This window comes from Vicia villosa, unplaced genomic scaffold (genome assembly GCF_029867415.1).
Source record: "Vicia villosa cultivar HV-30 ecotype Madison, WI unplaced genomic scaffold, Vvil1.0 scaffold8, whole genome shotgun sequence".
Taxonomy (NCBI): domain Eukaryota; kingdom Viridiplantae; phylum Streptophyta; class Magnoliopsida; order Fabales; family Fabaceae; genus Vicia; species Vicia villosa.
In genome coordinates this window covers 402,105-422,011 of record NW_026706811.1, presented here as the reverse complement: position 1 = coordinate 422,011, position 19,907 = coordinate 402,105, and the positions used below count along the sequence as shown (strand labels likewise).

Sequence of the window (19,907 nt, the reverse complement as noted above, 5' to 3'; positions counted from 1 at the left end):
TATGATATAATTTCGTGGCAAATCAAATGGGAGGATATTGATACATAATCTTGGCAAAAAAAGAAACTTCTTATTCAAGAAATAAAATCAATTTCTCAAAGTAGCAAGATTGGATTCAAGTGAAGTTTTGGACCAAACTTTAACCTAATTCTACTCTCCTATAAGTACACAACCTAAAGCATAGGATTAGGGGAGGAAAATCTGGACAGAGGAAAGCTTGCAAGAACGTAAAATTCCTTCAAGAAAGTCAAAACCGGTTTCAGAGAATTAATGCGTTTTAATCCAATTTGAAGGTTGCAAAAGCTTCTTTGGAGGATTTAGAACGTGTCTGGATACTCGCATGACTTCAACACCCCCAGAAATTTCTCCATTTAACTCAGGTAGGTCATTCTAAAAACTCGCTCGATCTGAATGATTCATGCACTTACATTGAAATTTGAATGCATATTTGGGTTTGCCTTGTTGTTCTGATCATTGCTGAATCAATTGTTTGGAGTTTGGGTGTCTTATTCATGTTTTGCCATTAGATGCCGTTTCAAGCTTTTAGGGTTTCAGTTTAGGGCTTTTAATTAGGAGTGAAATTAGGATCAATTGGGGGTACAGTTAGGTTCGTATAGTCCAAACGAAGGTAAGGGAAGGGTCGCGAAACGTTTATGCTTGCACAGGTGTTATTCGCTATTTTTCAGGTAAGTTTGCTACGAATGAAATCGTAGCAAATTCGTAGCTAACTTTGCAGGGATTCTCAGGTGGTATTGGGGACGATGATGAGGTGTCTGCGTGCCACTGGGTATTTTGAATTCGCGCGCGCGTTTTACACTTATTTGTTGCGTTTTGTATATAGCGTAATGGGTGCGTTTCCATAACACAAGTTGTGTTTAGCTGAGTTGGTTGCCAAGCGTGTATGGGAGGGTGAGGTCGCAAGTTCGAGCCTCCCCTCCAGCATATTATTTTCTTTGATTTTCAATTCCTGATCCTGTGCGCCTTATAGTCTAACCACCACCATGCACCCTCATGGTCCATCCCTTGATTCCACCACTAAGCCAGATCTAACGCCTCCAAATCTGATGCCTATAACATATGCCCTCAAACCAACCACACTCAATCCTAATCCTAACAAACTAAAATAATTTTAATTAATTATTTGTTTTAACTAATCTCTTTTAATATATTTATTTTTGTATTAATAATTATTTTTATAAATAAATTAATACATGATAATAATATTAAAATGTCAATTTGTTGTTCGTTCCGATTAAATCGATTAATCGCTATGGTCAACAATAATTTTAATGAAAATGCTATTTAATTAAAATGCAATGAAATCATATTTGATTAAATGGTTTCGACTATGTTATTAGTCGCGATGATTAATCTTTCTACTGTTCTAATTCTAATTCATTATTCTTTTTAATCGAATCAATCGATTACGAGGGGTAACGATACAAACTAATTATTATAAATTCATAAAAAATATCCTAATTCGTTATTAGTAATAATCAAATTAATTGATTAAAATTGGTAACGATACAATTTCCAATCTGTTAACTATGGCGATCGAATCTATTGATCGTTGCGGTTAATAGTACAAAATTAAACTCGGGTTGTACGCCCAAACCTCAAAAACACTTTTCAAACCTTTCAAAACCTCAATATCAAACTACGGATTTTCATCCTTATTCAAAACTACGATAGGCCATTCAAAAAGCCTTCAAACCATATCAAATCAAATTCTAATCCAAAGGGCGTACAACCCGTTCCCCGAACTACGTAGACTCTGATCCTCCATAAGGAGGTACGTAGGCACTTGGCAACAAGGCGAGTCCCCCTCTTCCAAACTCTAATCATGTTCAAATAATTAGCCTTTAACTCTATTTACTGTCTGTCATCTTTCTTTATCTTTTGCCACAAACCTTCATCTTTGCAATGTTAACCTTTAGGAAAGGGTTTTGGGTGCCTAACACCTTCCCTTAACCCGAATATAGTATCTTACCCTAAATCTCTTAATTGCATAGGTTTCCTATTCGCCTTGGTAGAATAGGTGGCGACTCTAAAAGCTTAATCTTTAGGGCAGGTTGCTACAGCTGGCGACTCTGCTGGGGATAACTTAAATGGTGAATACTATGCTCCTATAGGTTTTAGGTTTTGGCAGGGTTTAGGTTTGACAACTTTTTAGGGTTTGGCTAATTCGCCTTTTTTAGGGTTTGCAATTATTTTTTTAAAAAAATTTTTTTATTTGTTTTTTATCTAAAAATTATTTAATTGTTTATAATATGTTTATATTTAATTGTTTATGTTAATATATTTATATTTAATTGCCTAATTGTCATATTTTTATATGCATTGCTGACATATTATGTAATGTTAAAACCCTAAGTGTGGGAGTTAACTTTGAGATCAATAGGGGACATGAATCGCCTACGAGTCTCATTGATAACTCCACTCGGAGTGGGTTGAGTATTCGGAAATGTCCAAAACGAGGCTTGACTTTGTTGAGGGCAGGACTGGATACTTGGCTGATCTCTCCGAGAACCTACCCCAAAAATTCGAACCTCATGGATAAAATGAGTTGTTCTAAAATCCGAAGAGACAAAAAAGTCTCGGAGGCTACGAACGACCCCATGAGACCTTCTAGAACCCCCCCTATAAAAAGGTTGGCTCCCAAGAGCCGCTACGTCGAACCTATGAACTTATGTGATTATGTGCTATATGTATATATATGTGTTGATCATTTTTTTTTATTATTTCTTTTTCCATTCATCATACATCAGGGGCATTCTTGCATCATATTTTATTCAAAAAAAAAGAAAGAAAAAAAGATATCATACATATCATGCATGGCATACACATCATTTTCATGACATTAAGAGAAGATTCCTCTTCTATCTCCAGAACAAGGGACCATTGGGAAGGATAACCTAACATCCCGACCATATTATCCAACAAGATTTCAGCAGAAGAGATCAATGGATCAGCAAAAGCAACAGGGTGGCCAACGCACCTGGAGGTCCAAGCCAAAACGATCATTCACTCTGTTGTACATGCCATTGTCTCAAGCTTTGCAACGTCTGCTCAGCCAGAACCTGGTAACTCTGCTGCCTCCATACTCAGCCCCAGCTAACCCCGCTCCTGGGTACAAGCATCATGCTAGGTGCGCTTATCATTCAGATAGTCCTGGCCATGATACAGAGGATTGTGGACCATTGAAGCACAAGATCCAAGATTTGATTGAAGAAGGGCTCATTGAGTTCGAAGATCCTCGCAAGTCTAATACCATAGGTGGCTAGAAGGAGGATTTCTTAGATCATTAGTTTTGTTTTCATTCGCAAGTTCTTTCCGTTTGTTTAAACATTAGTCTTACGACATATGCTGTGTACTTTACAATAATCATTAATGCATTGCTTACGTTTGTCTTGATTTACTCCTAGTGTTCCCACTATATTTAAAATTGCGTTTTTACTCGGTCTTCTTATTTGTGATATTTAACTCTAGTTAAAAGTTTTACACCTTTAGAGGGAGAATGACGAAAACGATACCACAATTTCATACACTACACTTTCGAACAGACCGTGTTGACGATGTACAGGCATTGTTTCAATTCCTAAACAGTGGAGATATAAGGATGTTAATCCCTCGTCAACCCCTTCGAGCCTAAAGAAGTAGGAGTTTTCCTTCATATAAAATAAAACCCTTCATATATAACCTGGGGAAGGGTAGTCGTTCAGTTAACTTGATTATCCCAAATTGTTCCTTTGAACACAATCACTGATGGTTCTCCGTCATAATTAAGCTTGACAGGCAATGTCCGCAAAGAAAAAGAAAACAACGCAAGGCCTGCTAAGTCAAAACCTATTAAGGAGACTTAGGCAAAATTGGGGCATCCCGCTGACTGTAGTTTTAAAATGAACAGTTCAGGCAAAAGTTAGGGATAACAAAGTCGAAAAGAGGTCACTGTGTACCTTCGACAAAAGGAAAGATATTACAAAAAAGGAGAATGACTGCCTTTGCAGATAAACCTTTGGTTTTTGAACCATCAAAAATATCAATATCCCCAAAGTCTTTTTGGAGCTTAAACACATAGCTAACTGAGCATAGGACCGGAGGACATCACGAAGAGGGGGATGGGTACAAATGAACATTTGAGCCACTATCCTTGTTTCTTAAAACCGTGAACCAGGCCACGTTACAACCCTTAAAATTCCTAACTGAAGCATGGTTAGTTCGAAAGCATGATGTTACCAAAGGTATCCCGACTCCTTAAGGTCTACTATAACTTTTGAGTTGATATCACTTTCTTACAAAAAAAAACTTTGTTTTACTCAAAAATGTTTTTAAACTTTCAAGACAGACATATGCATTCGCATCTTATGAATTTCATTACAAAGTACACTTGTCTATGTGGATTCAGATGTTTAAACATCAGGGAGAAGTTGCATGGGGAATGGCTAATGGCTAAAAATCCTAATGACTGACGAAGTAGCTTTAAAAACTCGTCAAAAGAAGAAACATCCCTTACGCATGACTGGGATGGCTAATGTGTACACGGGGCATAACCCGTAATTATACCATTTACATGGGGCAAATCTAATCAAGATCCATAGAATCTCTCAAAGACACTGAACAGCCCATGGGGCAAGCCCATCACCTGGGGCACGTTGCAAAGGTCACTCAGTATCAGATGGTGTCAATGCCACTCTCACATCCTTTCCAGGAACCTTTATAGGATACTTCTCAATCTGTCCATATAGTCTTCTTTAAGACATGTTCAAATACTTCTTACCCTTTCTAGGAGCCTTTTCCAGATAATCTTTTTAAGACCCATCTTCTTATCCTTTCTATTTTCAAACCCTTTCAGACAGTCTTCTCTAAGACATATTCCTTTCTAAGAACCTTTTCTAGGTAGTCTTCTGTAAGACATCTCTGAACTTTTTCAGTTAGTCTTTTAAGACATATTCAAACTTCTCTTGCGCTTCCAAGAACCTTGTCAAACTTTGTTTAAAGTACAGAGTCTTCTCTAAGACAGTTCATCATCCTTTCTAGGGCGATCTTCTTCAAGATGTTTTTCCTAAGTTTTATTTAAAACCCCACAAACAGTCTTTATCCTCTATAGGAATATTTTTGACCCTCTGCACAAACATACCCCTTTGAGCTTTGTTTAAAGTGCAGTCTTGTTTAAGACAATTTCCCATTCTTTCCAAGGACCTCTTCAGGTAATCTTATAGAAGACATCATCTCACTCTAAGTACTCAGCAAATCACAGTCCGTCAGGCGCGACCGAAACGCATGACTCATTATGAAAAGCATCTGCTTCACATTCAAATCGACACCCAGCATTGAGGAGACCTCAAAATTGGTCTAATCAAAGATGATCATTCCTGATAAAGACCCTTGAATGGGGAAACCACGTTCAAAGGGTTTTCCCACAACAGGGGCATACAATCAATAATCCTATTGACTAGGGGCATATCTTTCAAGAATTCAAACATTGGGGCAAGGCATATCATGCAAGACATGGTGAAATTCGAGTTCTCTCTAAAGGTCCTTCATTCAGATCAAGGGGCATGTCTCAAAATTTCTGATATTTGGGAAGTCATACTAGTATCACACAAGGAGCATTGTTGCGTAATTAATCTTCCCACGCCTGTACTATTTACGCTCCGCAGTGTGGGATCGGCATATATGCATAATTCTCATTTATTTTGAGAATCTCATTACATGACACATGCATCATGACATTGCATAAAACTAACACCGCCTTTTCAGGTCACTTCATAATCAAGAGGATGTTATCATCACATTACAGCGCCAATACGATCGTATCAACGATTCAATCTCAACATATACAATTCTAGTACCTCATTCCAAGTCTTTCTTCAAAGACAATCCAGAAGCAATCAAAGAACTTCTTACCTCTCCAGGTAGTCTTGTCCTAAACAATTATCCTAACCTTTCCAAGCAGTCTTGTGTAAGACATATCCTGACCTTTTCTAGGTAGTTTTGTTTAAAACGTTCCACGACCTTTATAGGAACCTTTATAGGTAGTTTTGTTTAAAATATTTCATAGCCTTTATAGGAACCTTTGTAGGTAGTTTTGTTTAAAACGTATCATGCCCTTTATAGGAACCTTTCTAGGTAGTTTTGTTTAAAACATATCATGCCCTTTATAGGAACCTTTCTAGGTAGTTTTGTTTAAAACATATCATGCCCTTTATAGGAACCTTTCTAGGTAGTTTTGTTTAAAACATATCGCGTCCTTTATAGGAACCTGTCTAGGTAGTTTTGTTTAAAACATATCGCATCCTTTATAGGAACCTTTCTAGGTAGTTTTGTTTAAAACATGTCGCGTCCTTTATAGGAACCTGTCTAGGTAGTTTTGTTTAAAACGTATCGCGCCCTTTATAGGAACCTGTCTAGGTAGTTTTGTTTAAAACATATCGTGCCCTCTATAGGAACCTTTATAGGTAGTTTTGTTTAAAACGTATCGCGCCCTTTATAGGAACCTATCTAGGTAGTTTTGTTTAAAACATACCATGCCCTTTATAAGAACCTTTATAGGTAGTTTTGTTAAAAACGTATGTTCCCTTTATAGGAATCTTTCTAGACAGTTTTGTTTAAAACATATCGTTCCCTTTATAGGAACCTCTCTAGGTAAGTCTTGTTTAAGATATCCCGTATCCTATCTAAGAGCCTTTCTAGGTAAGTCCTGTTTAAGACGTTTCATATCTTTTTAGTAGCCTTTCTAGGTGAGTCTTATTTAAGACATATCATGCCTTTCTAGGTAGCCTTCTTAAAATGTTTATCCATTCTTTTCTAAGACACACTTAGTTCTTTTAAAGAACTCCTCAGTTAGTCTTCTCCAAGACATTCTCCCTAAGCATTGTTCAAAGCCTAAGCTTCTTCGCATCAACCTTCGATATACCCGGTTCAGGAACCTCTTCAGGTAGTCTTATGTAAGACATTACTTCCTCTCTCCTCTGAGACAATCAAGTGATCCAGGTCTGAAAAGCATATGCTTTAGACAAGTACCCTTCCAGGCAAATAGGTGGCATCTATAAGCCCATCTCCTACAGAAATCCTTCCCTACGCAAGCAAATTTCAGGGCATTTCAGTGTCCAATCATCTTCTACCTCTTCAGGTTCAAGAAGATTGAACAGGGGCAGCTGTCATACCCCAAAATTTGCCTTCCATATTCCATTTACAATAATTCAAAGTTCAAGATTCAATTCCAAAGCCTTGCTCAAACAATCCCAAGATCCACAGTCAACTGATTCAAACCTGAAGGTCAACTACAATCAAAGCATGATTCAAACCTATGATCATTGGTCAAACATCAAGCATAGAGGTGCATAACCATCATTTGATCAAAGATTGATAATGATTCCATTAATAGAAACTCAGAGATGAACAAATACAAAAAGGTTCAAATTAGGGTTTCTTAGGAAAAAGTCAACTCAACTTTGACTGGGCATAACTTTCACATGGAACATCAAAAATTCCCCACTCAAAGCCTATTTTGAAGGAAATTGGATTCCTTACAACTTTGTCTCTCACAAGCCAGGGCTAGAAATGATTCATTTGAGAGATACAGTGCAAAAGATTACAGGTCATTTTCAGGCATCCTTCAAAAGCAGTTTTTTGTTAAAGAAGATATGATCAAGATAAAAGCTCCAAATGAAAGATATGTTCCAAAGTGGCTTGTAGAGGACACTTTGAGGTTTCCAAAAAGTATTAGAACTCCCTCATAGCTTAAAAATTGAATGAGATATGCTTGATCAAAGTTGGGTGATTTTGGAGGACCAAATGTGAAAAAAGGAGGTTCAAATTGGATTTCTTACAAATAGGCCCATACTTTTATGACTTGAACTTGGCCCATAAGTTATCTAAAACATATGCCACGAATTTTATCACTTTATTGGATTTTTACACAATTTTATTTCATTTAAAATTGATTTGTAATGATTTAAATAAGTGAGAAATCAAATAATTTTGATAGAAAATATATTTTGGTGATTTTCAATCAACATTAATGCTAAAATATGATATAATTTCGTGGCAAATCAAATGGGAGGAGATTGATACATAATCTTGGCAAAAAAAGAAACTTCTTATTCAAGAAATAAAATCAATTTCTCAAAGTAGCAAGATTGGATTCAAGTGAAGTTTTGGACCAAACTTTAACCTAATTCTACTCTCCTATAAGTACACAACCTAAAGCATAGGATTAGGGGAGGAAAATCTGGACAGAGGAGAGCTTGCAAGAACGTAAAATTCCTTCAAGAAAGTCAAAACCGGTTTCAGAGAATTAAGGCGTTTTAATCCAATTTGAAGGTTGCAAAAGCTTCTTTGGAGGATTTAGAACGTGTCTGGATACTCGTATGACTTCAACACCCCCAGAAATTTCTCCATTTAACTCAGGTAGGTCATTCTAAAAACTCGCTCGATCTGAATGATTCATGCACTTACATTGAAATTTGAATGCATATTTGGGTTTGCCTTGTTGTTCTGATCATTGCTGAATCAATTGTTTAGAGTTTGGGTGTCTTATTCATGTTTTGCCATTAGATGCCGTTTCAAGCTTTTAGGGTTTCAGTTTAGGGCTTTTAATTAGGAGTGAAATTAGGATCAATTGGGGGTACAGTTAGGTTCGTATAGTCCAAACGAAGGTAAGGGAAGGGTCGCGAAACGTTTATGCTTGCACAGGTGTTATTCGCTATTTTTCAGGTAAGTTTGCTACGAATGAAATCGTAGCAAATTCGTAGCTAACTTTGCAGGGATTCTCAGGTGGTATTGGGGACGATGATGAGGTGTCCGCGTGCCACTGGGTATTTTGAATTCGCGCGCGCGTTTTACACTTATTTGTTGCGTTTTGTATATAGCGTAATGGGTGCGTTTCCATAACACAAGTTGTGTTTAGCTGAGTTGGTTGCCAAGCGTGTATGGGAGGGTGAGGTCGCAGGTTCGAGCCTCCCCTCCAGCATATTATTTTCTTTGATTTTCAATTCCTGATCCTGTGCGCCTTATAGTCTAACCACCACCATGCACCCTCATGGTCCATCCCTTGATTCCACCACTAAGCCAGATCTAACGCCTCCAAATCTGATGCCTATAACATATGCCCTCAAACCAACCACACTCAATCCTAATCCTAACAAACTAAAATAATTTTAATTAATTATTTGTTTTAACTAATCTCTTTTAATATATTTATTTTTGTATTAATAATTATTTTTATAAATAAATTAATACATGATAATAATATTAAAATGTCAATTTGTTGTTCGTTCCGATTAAATCGATTAATCGCTATGGTCAACAATAATTTTAATTAAAATGCTATTTAATTAAAATGCAATGAAATCATATTTGATTAAATGGTTTCGACTATCTTATTAGTCGCGATGATTAATCTTTCTACTGTTCTAATTCTAATTCATTATTCTTTTTAATCGAATCAATCGATTACGAGGGGTAACGATACAAACTAATTATTATAAATTCATAAAAAATATCCTAATTCGTTATTAGTAATAATCAAATTAATTGATTAAAATTGGTAACGATACAATTTCCAATCTGTTAACTATGGCGATCGAATCTATTGATCGTTGCGGTTAATAGTACAAAATTAAACTCGGGTTGTACGCCCAAACCTCAAAAACACTTTTCAAACCTTTCAAAACCTCAATATCAAACTACGGATTTTCATCCTTATTCAAAACTACGATAGGCCATTCAAAAAGCCTTCAAACCATATCAAATCAAATTCTAATCCAAAGGGCGTACAACCCGTTCCCCGAACTACGTAGACTCTGATCCTCCATAAGGAGGTACGTAGGCACTTGGCAACAAGGCGAGTCCCCCTCTTCCAAACTCTAATCATGTTCAAATAATTAGCCTTTAACTCTATTTACTGTCTGTCATCTTTCTTTATCTTTTGCCACAAACCTTCATCTTTGCAATGTTAACCTTTAGGAAAGGGTTTTGGGTGCCTAACACCTTCCCTTAACCCGAATATAGTATCTTACCCTAAATCTCTTAATTGCATAGGTTTCCTATTCGCCTTGGTAGAATAGGTGGCGACTCTAAAAGCTTAATCTTTAGGGCAGGTTGCTACAGCACGCTTTCTGGAAAACTTCCCAGAAAGAGTGCGAGTGAGGTCAAAGCATGCTGAAAAGACCCGTGTTGGTTTGTGGGGTCAGTCGATATCCCGAAAGCAGACTGGGGCGTTACAAATGGTATCAGAGCCAGACCTCTCCCAGTACGATGTGGTTCGAGGACGAACCATGCGGAAGCTGGTGGGCATGTAACACCCGAGGCCGAAGAAGGCGAGGGGTGGTTGCACCGCATGTAACACCTGAGGCCAAAGAGGGCTAAGGTGGTCGCCACATCGGAATGAGAGGAATCCTAAGGCCGTGCAGGTATGAGACTGCATGGTTGAAGGAAAGCTTATAAGGATTGATAGGTACTACCTATACCAACAAGATGCATCTTCTTTTTGGTAGCTCCTTCCATAAGAACTCCACAGTTAAGCATGCTTGACTTGGAGTAGTATTGGGATGGGTGACCTTCTGGGAAGTTTCCCAGAAAACGTGCGAGTGAGGTCAAAGCATGCTGAAAAGACCCGTGTTGGTTTGTGGGGTCAGTCGATCATCCCGAAAGCAGACTGGGGCGTTACAAAGGTAATTTTTATGCTTTGATATTTATTTTAGTTGCTAATATATTAAAAGTAATATAGAATTTTGCTAACTTTGTATTTTTATTTCTGGAGGAAAACAATTGAAGGATGAAAGTTTGAGTTGGACTTTGTTATACGTGTGTATTTGATATTTGTTATGAAATTATTACCTTAGTAGTTTATATTTTAACATCGAATATGATGGGATTTAGAATACATTGTTTATGGCTTTGTATGACATTCTCGTAGTAGACATTTGATATATGTTTCTTCATATTTAGATTTTTATAATATAAAGAACATGTTAAGAAAATCCGGATGTTTGGATCTAACTTAATTAATATTTGTAAACTAATATGATGATATTAGTTACTAATCAAGTTATAATATCAAACTAAGATAAAATGGAGAAGAAAGTAGAGTGGTAATTTATATCATTCAAAGTGAAAAATGGTATGTATTTACATAAACCAAGGGGAGGTATTTATACTAGTAAAAATATTACTATTATACTAAGTAAATATTTGGTATTACTATTCTATCTTTGACAAATTATATGTCACCAATTATTTGTCATTACTATTTTAAGTTTGACAATTTGAATAAATATTTTTAAATAATATAATAATTTATTTAATTATTATAACACTCCCCCTTTGAAATATCTATCACGGTGCTCCATTGAAGTCTTGTTGACAAGAATCATATGGAAACATAAGTTGCCTCATTAAAAATCCCATTAGGAAAAATCCATTGGGATAAAAACCTTAATAAGGGAAAAAGAGTACAACATTATGCTCCCCCTCAACAGAACACATATAACTCTTCTTTAAAGATCTCGAAGGTGACACCTTCCAATTTTTTTACATGCTTCTTGAAAACTGATGTAGGAAGTACCTTTGTAAGAGATCTGCCACGTTATCACTTGAACGAATATACTGAATATCAACCTCTTTGTTTCTTTCAAGTTCTTGTGTGAATGAGAAAAACTTCGGAGGGATATTCTTGGTCCTGTCACTTTTTATGTAACCTTCTTTCATATGGGTAACACATGCAACATTGTCTTCATACAAAATTGTTGGATTATTATCAATTGGTAAACCAGACGCTCCTTGGATATGTCGAGTTACCGATCGTAACACCCTGGATTTCCGCTTACCCCGCAGGGCTTCCGGCCTACCAAGCATGTCACCAGCTTAATCAATAATCCCCCCTAGGTCCGCTTATCGGCTGCCCAGGAAATATTGTTTTTGCCTCCCGCAGGAATCGAACCACGTACCTAGGGGTTAAGTACGTATTCATAGCAATTCCTGCTACCAATTGAGCATGTAACACCCTGGATTTCCGCTTACCCCGCAGGGCTTCCGGCCTACCAAGCATGTCACCAGCTTAATCAATAATCCCCCTAGGTCCGCTTATCGGCTGCCAGGAAATATTGTTTTTGCCTCCCGCAGGAATCGAACCACGTACCTAGGGGTTAAGTACGTATTCATAGCAATTCCTGCTACCACTTGAGCTAGCTCAAGTGGTAGCAGGAATTGCTATGAATACGTACTTAACCCCTAGGTACGTGGTTCGATTCCTGCGGGAGGCAAAAACAATATTTCCTGGGCAGCCGATAAGCGGACTTAGGGGGGATTATTGATTAAGCTGGTGACATGCTTGGTAGGCCGGAAGCCCTGCGGGGTAAGCGGAAATCCAGGGTGTTACATTAAAAAGGCATCTACACTCTTTGCTTGTTTCATGAAGGGTGATTACTTCAGCATGATTTGAAGAAGTTGCTGCAAGTGTTTGCTTTTGCGATCTCCATGATATTGCAGTATTACCATATATAAATATGTATCCAGTTTGTGATTTAGTATTATGTGGATCTGAAAAATATCCTGCATCTGCATAACCAAGCAAAACTGGTTTGGTATTGTTAGAAAAAATAAACCAAGATCAGATGTACCTCGTAGATATCGAAATATATGCTTTATTCCTTTCCAATGTCTTTTTTGTAGGGCATGAACTGAATCTTGCTAGTAAACTCACTGCAAAAGCTATATCGGGTCTTGTATAGTTAGCAAGGTACATGAGTGCTCCAATGGCACTAAGGTATGGCACTTCTGAGCCAAGATCCTCTTCATTACTTTCCTTAGGCCTAAATGGATCTTTTTCAATATTAAGTGTTCTACCCATCATTGGACTACTCAAAGGATTTGCCTTGTTCATGTTGAACCTTTTCAATACCCTTTCTGTATAATTTGATTGATGTACTAATATACCATTTTTGGTATGCTCAATCTGTAAACCAAGGTAAAATCTGGTTTTCCCCAGATCTTTCATTTCAAATTCTTTCTTTAAATAATTTCTCGCTTCTCTGATTTCCTTATTAGTCCCAATGATATTTAAATCATCAACATAAACAACAATTATTACAAATCCGGATATTGTTTTTCTTATAAAGACACAAGGACAAATAGGATTATTTTCATAGCCTTCTTTAAGTAAATATTCACTTAGTATATTGTACCACATGCGCCCGGATTGTTTTAACCCATACAATGATCTCTACAACTCAATTGCATACATTTCTCTAGGTTTTGATGTCTCAGGCATTTTAAATCCTTCTGAGATTTTCATGTATATATCACTATCAAGTGATCCATATAAATAAGCAGTAACAACATCCATAAGATACATGTCAAGATTGTTAAATACTGATAAACCAATTAAATAACAAAAAGTAATAGCATCCATAACAGGAGAATATGTTATCTCATAATCAATTCTCGGTCGTTGGTAAAAACCTTTTGCAACGAGACAAACTTTGTATTTGACAATCTCATTTTTCTCATTTCGTTTTCTTACAAAAACCCATTTATACCCAACCGGTTTCACATCTTTTGGTATAGCCATAGTAGGGCCAAATACTTTTCGATTTTTAAGAGAATTTAACTTAGTATCTATTGCATCCTTTCAATTTTTCCAGTCATGTCTACTTTGACATTCACTCATAGTTCTTAGCTCTGGATCATCATTTCCATTAATAATTTCAATTGCAATGGAGAATGAAAATACTTCATCTATATTCATACCTTTTTGGTTCCACAAAATTCCTGTATAAACACAATTAATTAAAATCTCAAGGTCATTCTTATTTTCAATTTTATTATTGATGATCTCATTTTCATCATCTCGTGCTTCTTCGAGAGCACGCTTTTCAATTTTGGATTTATCATTATCTAGTGTCTTTTCAAGATCACTTTCAATCAAATTCACCTTTTCTATTCCCTTTCTTTCTCGGAGATTTTTGTCTTTGGATCCCATAGGTCGGCCACGCTTCAAGTGTGCCTTGGATGTACTTGCTACATTATTTTAACTTGAAATTTCTATCCTAGCTGGGACATTTATAGTTGGTACATGTGACTTTATTACTCTTTTCAAATCAGTAAAAGAATCTGGCAATTGATTTGCTAAATATTGTAAGTTGACTATTTTCTTCCCACGATCTATTATATAGGTCCAAATGTAATAAATGAGGTACACACCATGATATGTCATTTTCTAGTTTTTTATTCTCTCTCCCCTAGAGTTGGAAATATTGTTTCGTCAAAATGACAATCAATAAATCTTGCCTGAAAAACATCACCTGTTAAAGGTTCAAGATATCTAATAATAGATGGTGATTCATACCCTACATGTACGCATCATTGATGAACCAGGGTGACCTAAACGGTCATGCCATAAAAGTGGAATCTTCTTTTACTACTAAATTGTATTCAATATCATGTATATATGTGTAATGTAATCCAGAAGGCAATTTTGGTAGTTTTTCTAAAATTTTCTTCTTTCCCAAAACATTAGAAGTAATATTAATGTATTTCATATTACCTTCAGTTGCAGTTTCAGTATCATATTCTTGAAGGTATATGTCATTAAAACTCAACAAATTTCTCTTTGATTTTGGAGAGTGTAAAGCATTATTAATGACAAATTTTGTCCCATTTGGTAATATGAACATAGCATTACCTGTTCCTTCAATCAAATCTGCAGGACCTGATATTGTATTTATTATACCTTTAGTGGGATTTATTTCAGTAAAATATTTCTTATTTTTGAGGATTGTGTGTGTAGTTCCACTGTCCGGAATGCAAATGTCTTTGACATGTTTCATGTCTAACCTTCTAGTGTACTAGAAACTTCTGATAGAACGATCGTGCTGATAACGTGTTAAGAAAAGTCGGATGTTTGAATCTAACTTAATTAATATTTGTAAACTAATATGATGATATTAGTTACTAATCAAGTTATAATATCAAACTAAGATAAAATGGAGAAGAAAGTAGAATGATAATTTATATTATTCAAAGTGAAAAATGGTATGTATTTACATAAACCAAGGGGAGGTATTTATACTAGTAAAAATATTACTATTATACTAAATAAATAATTGGTATTACTATTCTATCTTTGACAAATTATATGTCACCAATTATTTGTCATCACTATTTTAAGTTTGACAATTTGAATAGATATTTTTAAATAATATAATAATTTATTTAATTATTATAACAGAACAAACTTAATTGATTTATTCATATATCTTTTATTTTATTTTTGTGTATTTTTGCTTTTCAAAATACAAGAACAAAGGATGTTGACGAGTTAGATTGTAGGCTTTCAATATATTTATACATGAGTTTGTAAACTTGTTGCTATGATGGATTTGTATACATGAAAGGTCGTTAAAAACATTCTTTTTAACATTTTAAGCTTTTACCTATGGGCACTGCCTAAAACTATTTTATGACTTCTACCCATGGACGTGTGCTGTCACTAAGACATATGTAAAATAAATTAATTTTATAGCTGTTTTTCATAAATTAGTTGAATTGCATCACTTTACTTGAACAATAAATTTTGAAAATGAAAAAATTCAAATACTCTATCCCATCAATAAATTTGGCAAATGAAGGAAATTCAAATGAAGTATTTGAATTTCATAAAATTTCAAATTTTATCAAATTTTAAATTCACTCATCCAAACACACTCTAAGGCTATGTTTGGGAGTTTGAAGGGGAAGGGAGGGGAGGGCTTTGGAAAATAGGAAGAATTGGGTGAAAAGAATAAAAAGATTTTGGGTAGGAGGGTTTTGGAGGATTTGATTTTATTCATAATACCAAAAACCCCATAAAATGGGGGAACTCAAAAATTGTATTGAATGAGGGTTTTGGAGGGTTTTGGAGGGCTTACATAAATTTTGCAAATATCGTTTAGGTTGTTATACTATTTTGAAAATTAAAAATTTTGTAATGATAATGAGTCTTTTATCATTCTAAACAAAATCATTTTTTCAAAAAATGTCAAATATTTTTCTATATTATTTTCAAAATTCGATTTCGGAAGCCTTCCCCTCCCCTCTCCTCCAAACTCCCAAACATAGCCTAAAGGATTGGTTATTAGGGATATGATAGGTCTGGTTTATTTAACAAAGGTGGGTTATTTTTTTCCCCCTAAGGCTATGTTTGATTCGGGGTGGTAAAACGGGGCGCATCCCCCGCCCCGTCTTATGCCCGGAAAAAAAAAGCGGGGCGAGCAAGTCCGCCAAATCAAAATGGGCCTAAAAATTAAGCCCGCTTATTATTTTATTATTTTTTAAAAATATTTTTTAATAGATGAATAGACTTTTTTTTACCTTTCAATAAAATTTTTCACTTATTTTATTAAAACAATTTTTTATAAAACATCTCTTTAACAAATTTTACTTAAAAAAATGTTGCATATATTTATAAATAAATGTATAAATTAAACCATCAGGAATTGGAATTACTAGAATTAACTAAAAAAAACGGACTTAAGGCGAGATAGGTCGAATGAATAGGCGACGCGGGATTTGGCAGGCGACGGGTTTTAGCGGAGCGAGAATTGGCGGGCGGAGAGTTTTGGCGGGACAGACTTTGGTGGGCGGCGAACATAAAATTTCAACCCAACCCGTCATTTGTGGCGGGTGCTCGGGCCGGCCCGGTTGGCCACGACCCGTTTTGCCACCCGTAGTTTTGATACATTAAAACGAATGGAGGGGAAACTAGTGTAATGAAGCAGAGCGGAATAAAATAAATATGTCATTCTATTAAATAGATTAATTTTCTCATTCTGTCCAAATTAGACGGTATAAAAAGTGATGGAATGTGATGCAATGTATTCCATCGGAATCTACTCCATCTCATCCATTTTTAATTAATCTAAACAATAGAGTAAATGTATATATAATTTTATTCTAAACATACCCGAAAGTTTGCTCCCACACCCTAGAAAAAAAAATACTAAAATATAAAAGTGTACTTCCGGACGCACCCATGTTCACACACAATTCAATTGTAAGTTAACTAGATTTTAATTTTTATGAAAAACTAATACGAAAATGCATCTCCGTATAATTTACGGAAATGCATCTCCAAACGAGTTTTTAATCAAACAGGCACAAGACTCTCTCCGTCCTCATTTCCAGCATATTCAGATGTTTGACAGAACAAATGTTAGTGTTATGGTGCTCAAAGATATTCATTATGGCCTTTAGTTTATGCAATTATGCAGTAAAGTTGATTGGAGTTGGTTCTATTTATTTGTCATGAAATTTATTCAACTTCCATTTGAAATTTGCAGGCAGGATCGTTTAAGTTCACATAAAGAAATGTTCAAGACGGGAGAGAAATCTTTCTTTCATGGACACCCATGATGTTATTGTGACATTCTCTCTCAGCTACAAAATGTATATTAGATGAAAGAGGTGTGTTTATCACCAAAAATATTCCATCCCAGTACATTGAAAATACGATATCCTTTGCTTAATCAGATAAATATACCTGAAGTCTTAATGTTCTATATCCAAATCACTGCAGTTAAATATATTATTAAGCAGCCCAAACCGAGATTATAATACTCGGAACCACCGCACAAAACATGATAGATGTGCGTGATAAGAGCCACCACAACTTAACAGGAAAGACAAAAGAACCACCACCGAATTCGAAGCATAATCCAACACAATGAGGGGAGAAGACCATGACAGAATAGATTAACAACGAACTTTACAAAATCAGCGGGTGGACAGAAGTCCAAATGAAAATATTTATAGCTCAAGATTCTTCCTTTCCAAAGAAACTCTGAGGCAGGCTGAAATCTTCTTCGTGATTAAGCATATCGATATCTTCATCGTCTGTTTTCTGAGGTAGTATGATAAACAAATTGAAAGCATTATATTGAAACATAAAGCACAAACTAACACGAATGGAAAGAATCACATTTTATTGATAGCATACCAGCATTTCTAAGTTGTAGAACCGATCCAGCAACTGAAGAACCTCTTCAGAAGAGAAGTGTCTGTCGAAACTGAATGAAGAATATGTATTTCGATGATCATATATCAGAATATCGATATATATGGCACATTATGATCTTTATAATTAAAATGTCAAGATGGGGGCTTAAAAGTTAAAAGAAGAACAAACCTCTTCTTTAGATATTCCATCAAACCATAAAGGACAAAGTGGCGATGTATTCCTTCATGAAATGCATACTAATTGTAAGAACAAAAATTGATGAATCTTGCATACAAAAAACAAATGAGCAATCATGATCTCTTATGACTAGCCTTAAACTATCTAACGGTATCAAATAACAACAAAACAAGCAGCGATCACATGTGACAGGTTCAATACGAAAATAATGCAATCAATGATATGCTCGATTCGTTACTGTTCTTGCAGTGTAGTCCCAACAAAATGCTTATTCTTCACTTGAAAGGTTCATAGGTGAGTGAAAGTGGACAAAAAAATTTCAATCAATAAAGATAAGTAATTGATTCTTCCAAATTGTTTGTTACCTAATGTCCAAACTGTACCCAAATATCTCTTTATTGTAGAAAGGAAGAAAAACAATTACTTTAACTTATTTCTCAACCATGAAATCTCAAAGTAAAGGGTGTCTCCAAAACATGCTAAGTTTAAGGAATCACCTTGATAATATATTCGAAATCCAATAGAAAAAACCACACTATTATTAAAGAGAATTTCTTGCATGTCAAGCACTCATATGATAAAGGGTCTGTTTGGATTGCCCTAAAGGGTCTTGTTATAAAAATAGCCTATGCAAGCTTATTCATAAGCATAAGCGCTTATTTTGATAAGCACTTATGCTATAAGCCTACAAATAAGATTAGAGGAAAAAAAAAACCTTGAAGTTTTATTGGAGGATAAATTTCAAGAGCTTGCAACAGTCTGAGTTCCAATTCAACCTGCGCTTGCTCCTATGAACATGATCATCAGTGAAATTGAAATTGAAATAATTTGAAATAGAAATTCAAAGTTAGAGAGAAAAAGAGAGACCTTGGGGAGAGAGGAAGCGGAGGAAGGAGGTGGTTTGCAAGGAGAATGGACGGACATGCCATCTTGTTCCTCCTCTTTGGGCTTTACAGCTCCTGCACCACTACTCATCGCAACTTACGTTTTGATTCAGTGTTATAGATTACTGATTTTCTTGATAGATTATGGGAAAAAACAGAGGTTTTGTGATTTTTGTTTGGTTAGGGTTTTTAGTGTTTCATCCAAAATGGGTTTTTGGAAAAAAGCCCAACAAAAGTGTGGGTGAGTATAATCCAATTTTGGAATTTTCAGATGAGTATTTCTTGTTACAAATCCGGCAGTAAAATTCTTAAAGTACTCTTGTATTTTGGATGTTCATCTTCGAAAACACATTTTTAAAAAAAAAAAATTTCAAATATGTACATTAATGTGTTTTCGGAGATGCACATCCGAAATAATCTAATTTTTGGTCTTGAGATTTTTCAGATATGCATATCCGAAAAAACTCAATATTTGTTAAAAAAATTAATATCAAGGTGAGTCAATTGTATTAATAATATAATTATTTGTATTAATCAAAATGTATAATTAAATATATACCATTTCAATCAAGATATATAATTAATTAAATATTTAACCGTACAATGTTGTGATAAATTAATTTTATAATTAAAAAAAGGTAATTATTTTTATAATTTAACCGTATATTAAATATATATAATAATTAAAAAAAATAGTTACTTTTAAAAATTTTTAAAAATTGATAAATAAATTATTATAAAATTAAAATTTTATTTTTTATTTACAATAATTTGTATTTAAGTTGTTCTTTAATAAAGACTCACTCTAATTATATTATAATTATATTATAAATAAATATTTTTTAAAA

At 35.0% G+C, this 19,907-nt stretch overlaps 1 protein-coding gene across 2 annotated transcripts; it reads right to left on the bottom strand.

Annotated features, from left to right (window-relative positions):
* Positions 1–17,432: 17,432 nt before the first annotated feature.
* Positions 17,433–19,266, bottom strand: LOC131643166 (uncharacterized). Of its 2 annotated transcripts, none has more exons than XM_058913318.1 (5): positions 19,043–19,266; positions 18,891–18,951; positions 18,167–18,218; positions 17,978–18,047; positions 17,433–17,881 (listed from the first exon to the last, which is right to left on the bottom strand). In XM_058913318.1, exons 1-5 carry the CDS (start codon positions 19,148–19,150, stop codon positions 17,795–17,797), a joined length of 378 nt encoding a protein of 125 aa, XP_058769301.1. In that variant the 5' UTR covers positions 19,151–19,266; the 3' UTR covers positions 17,433–17,794. The 2 variants fall into 2 exon arrangements, with proteins under 2 accessions (XP_058769301.1, XP_058769300.1); XM_058913317.1 differs by having other exon boundaries at positions 18,891–18,963; positions 19,043–19,261.
* Positions 19,267–19,907: the final 641 nt, after the last annotated feature.

Excerpts from the sequence above, each read along its gene's own strand:
- LOC131643166 (XM_058913317.1), bottom strand. The coding sequence starts at position 19,150 with ATGAGTAGTGGTGCAGGAGCTGTAAAGCCCAAAGAGGAGGAACAAGAT. Across the intron at positions 18,964-19,042 it reads CCGCTTCCTCTCTCCCCAAG|GAGCAAGCGCAGGTTGAATT; the intron begins GTCTCTCTTTTT and ends TCATGTTCATAG. Across the intron at positions 17,882-17,977 it reads TCTACAACTTAGAAATGCTG|AAAACAGACGATGAAGATAT; the intron begins GTATGCTATCAA and ends ATACTACCTCAG.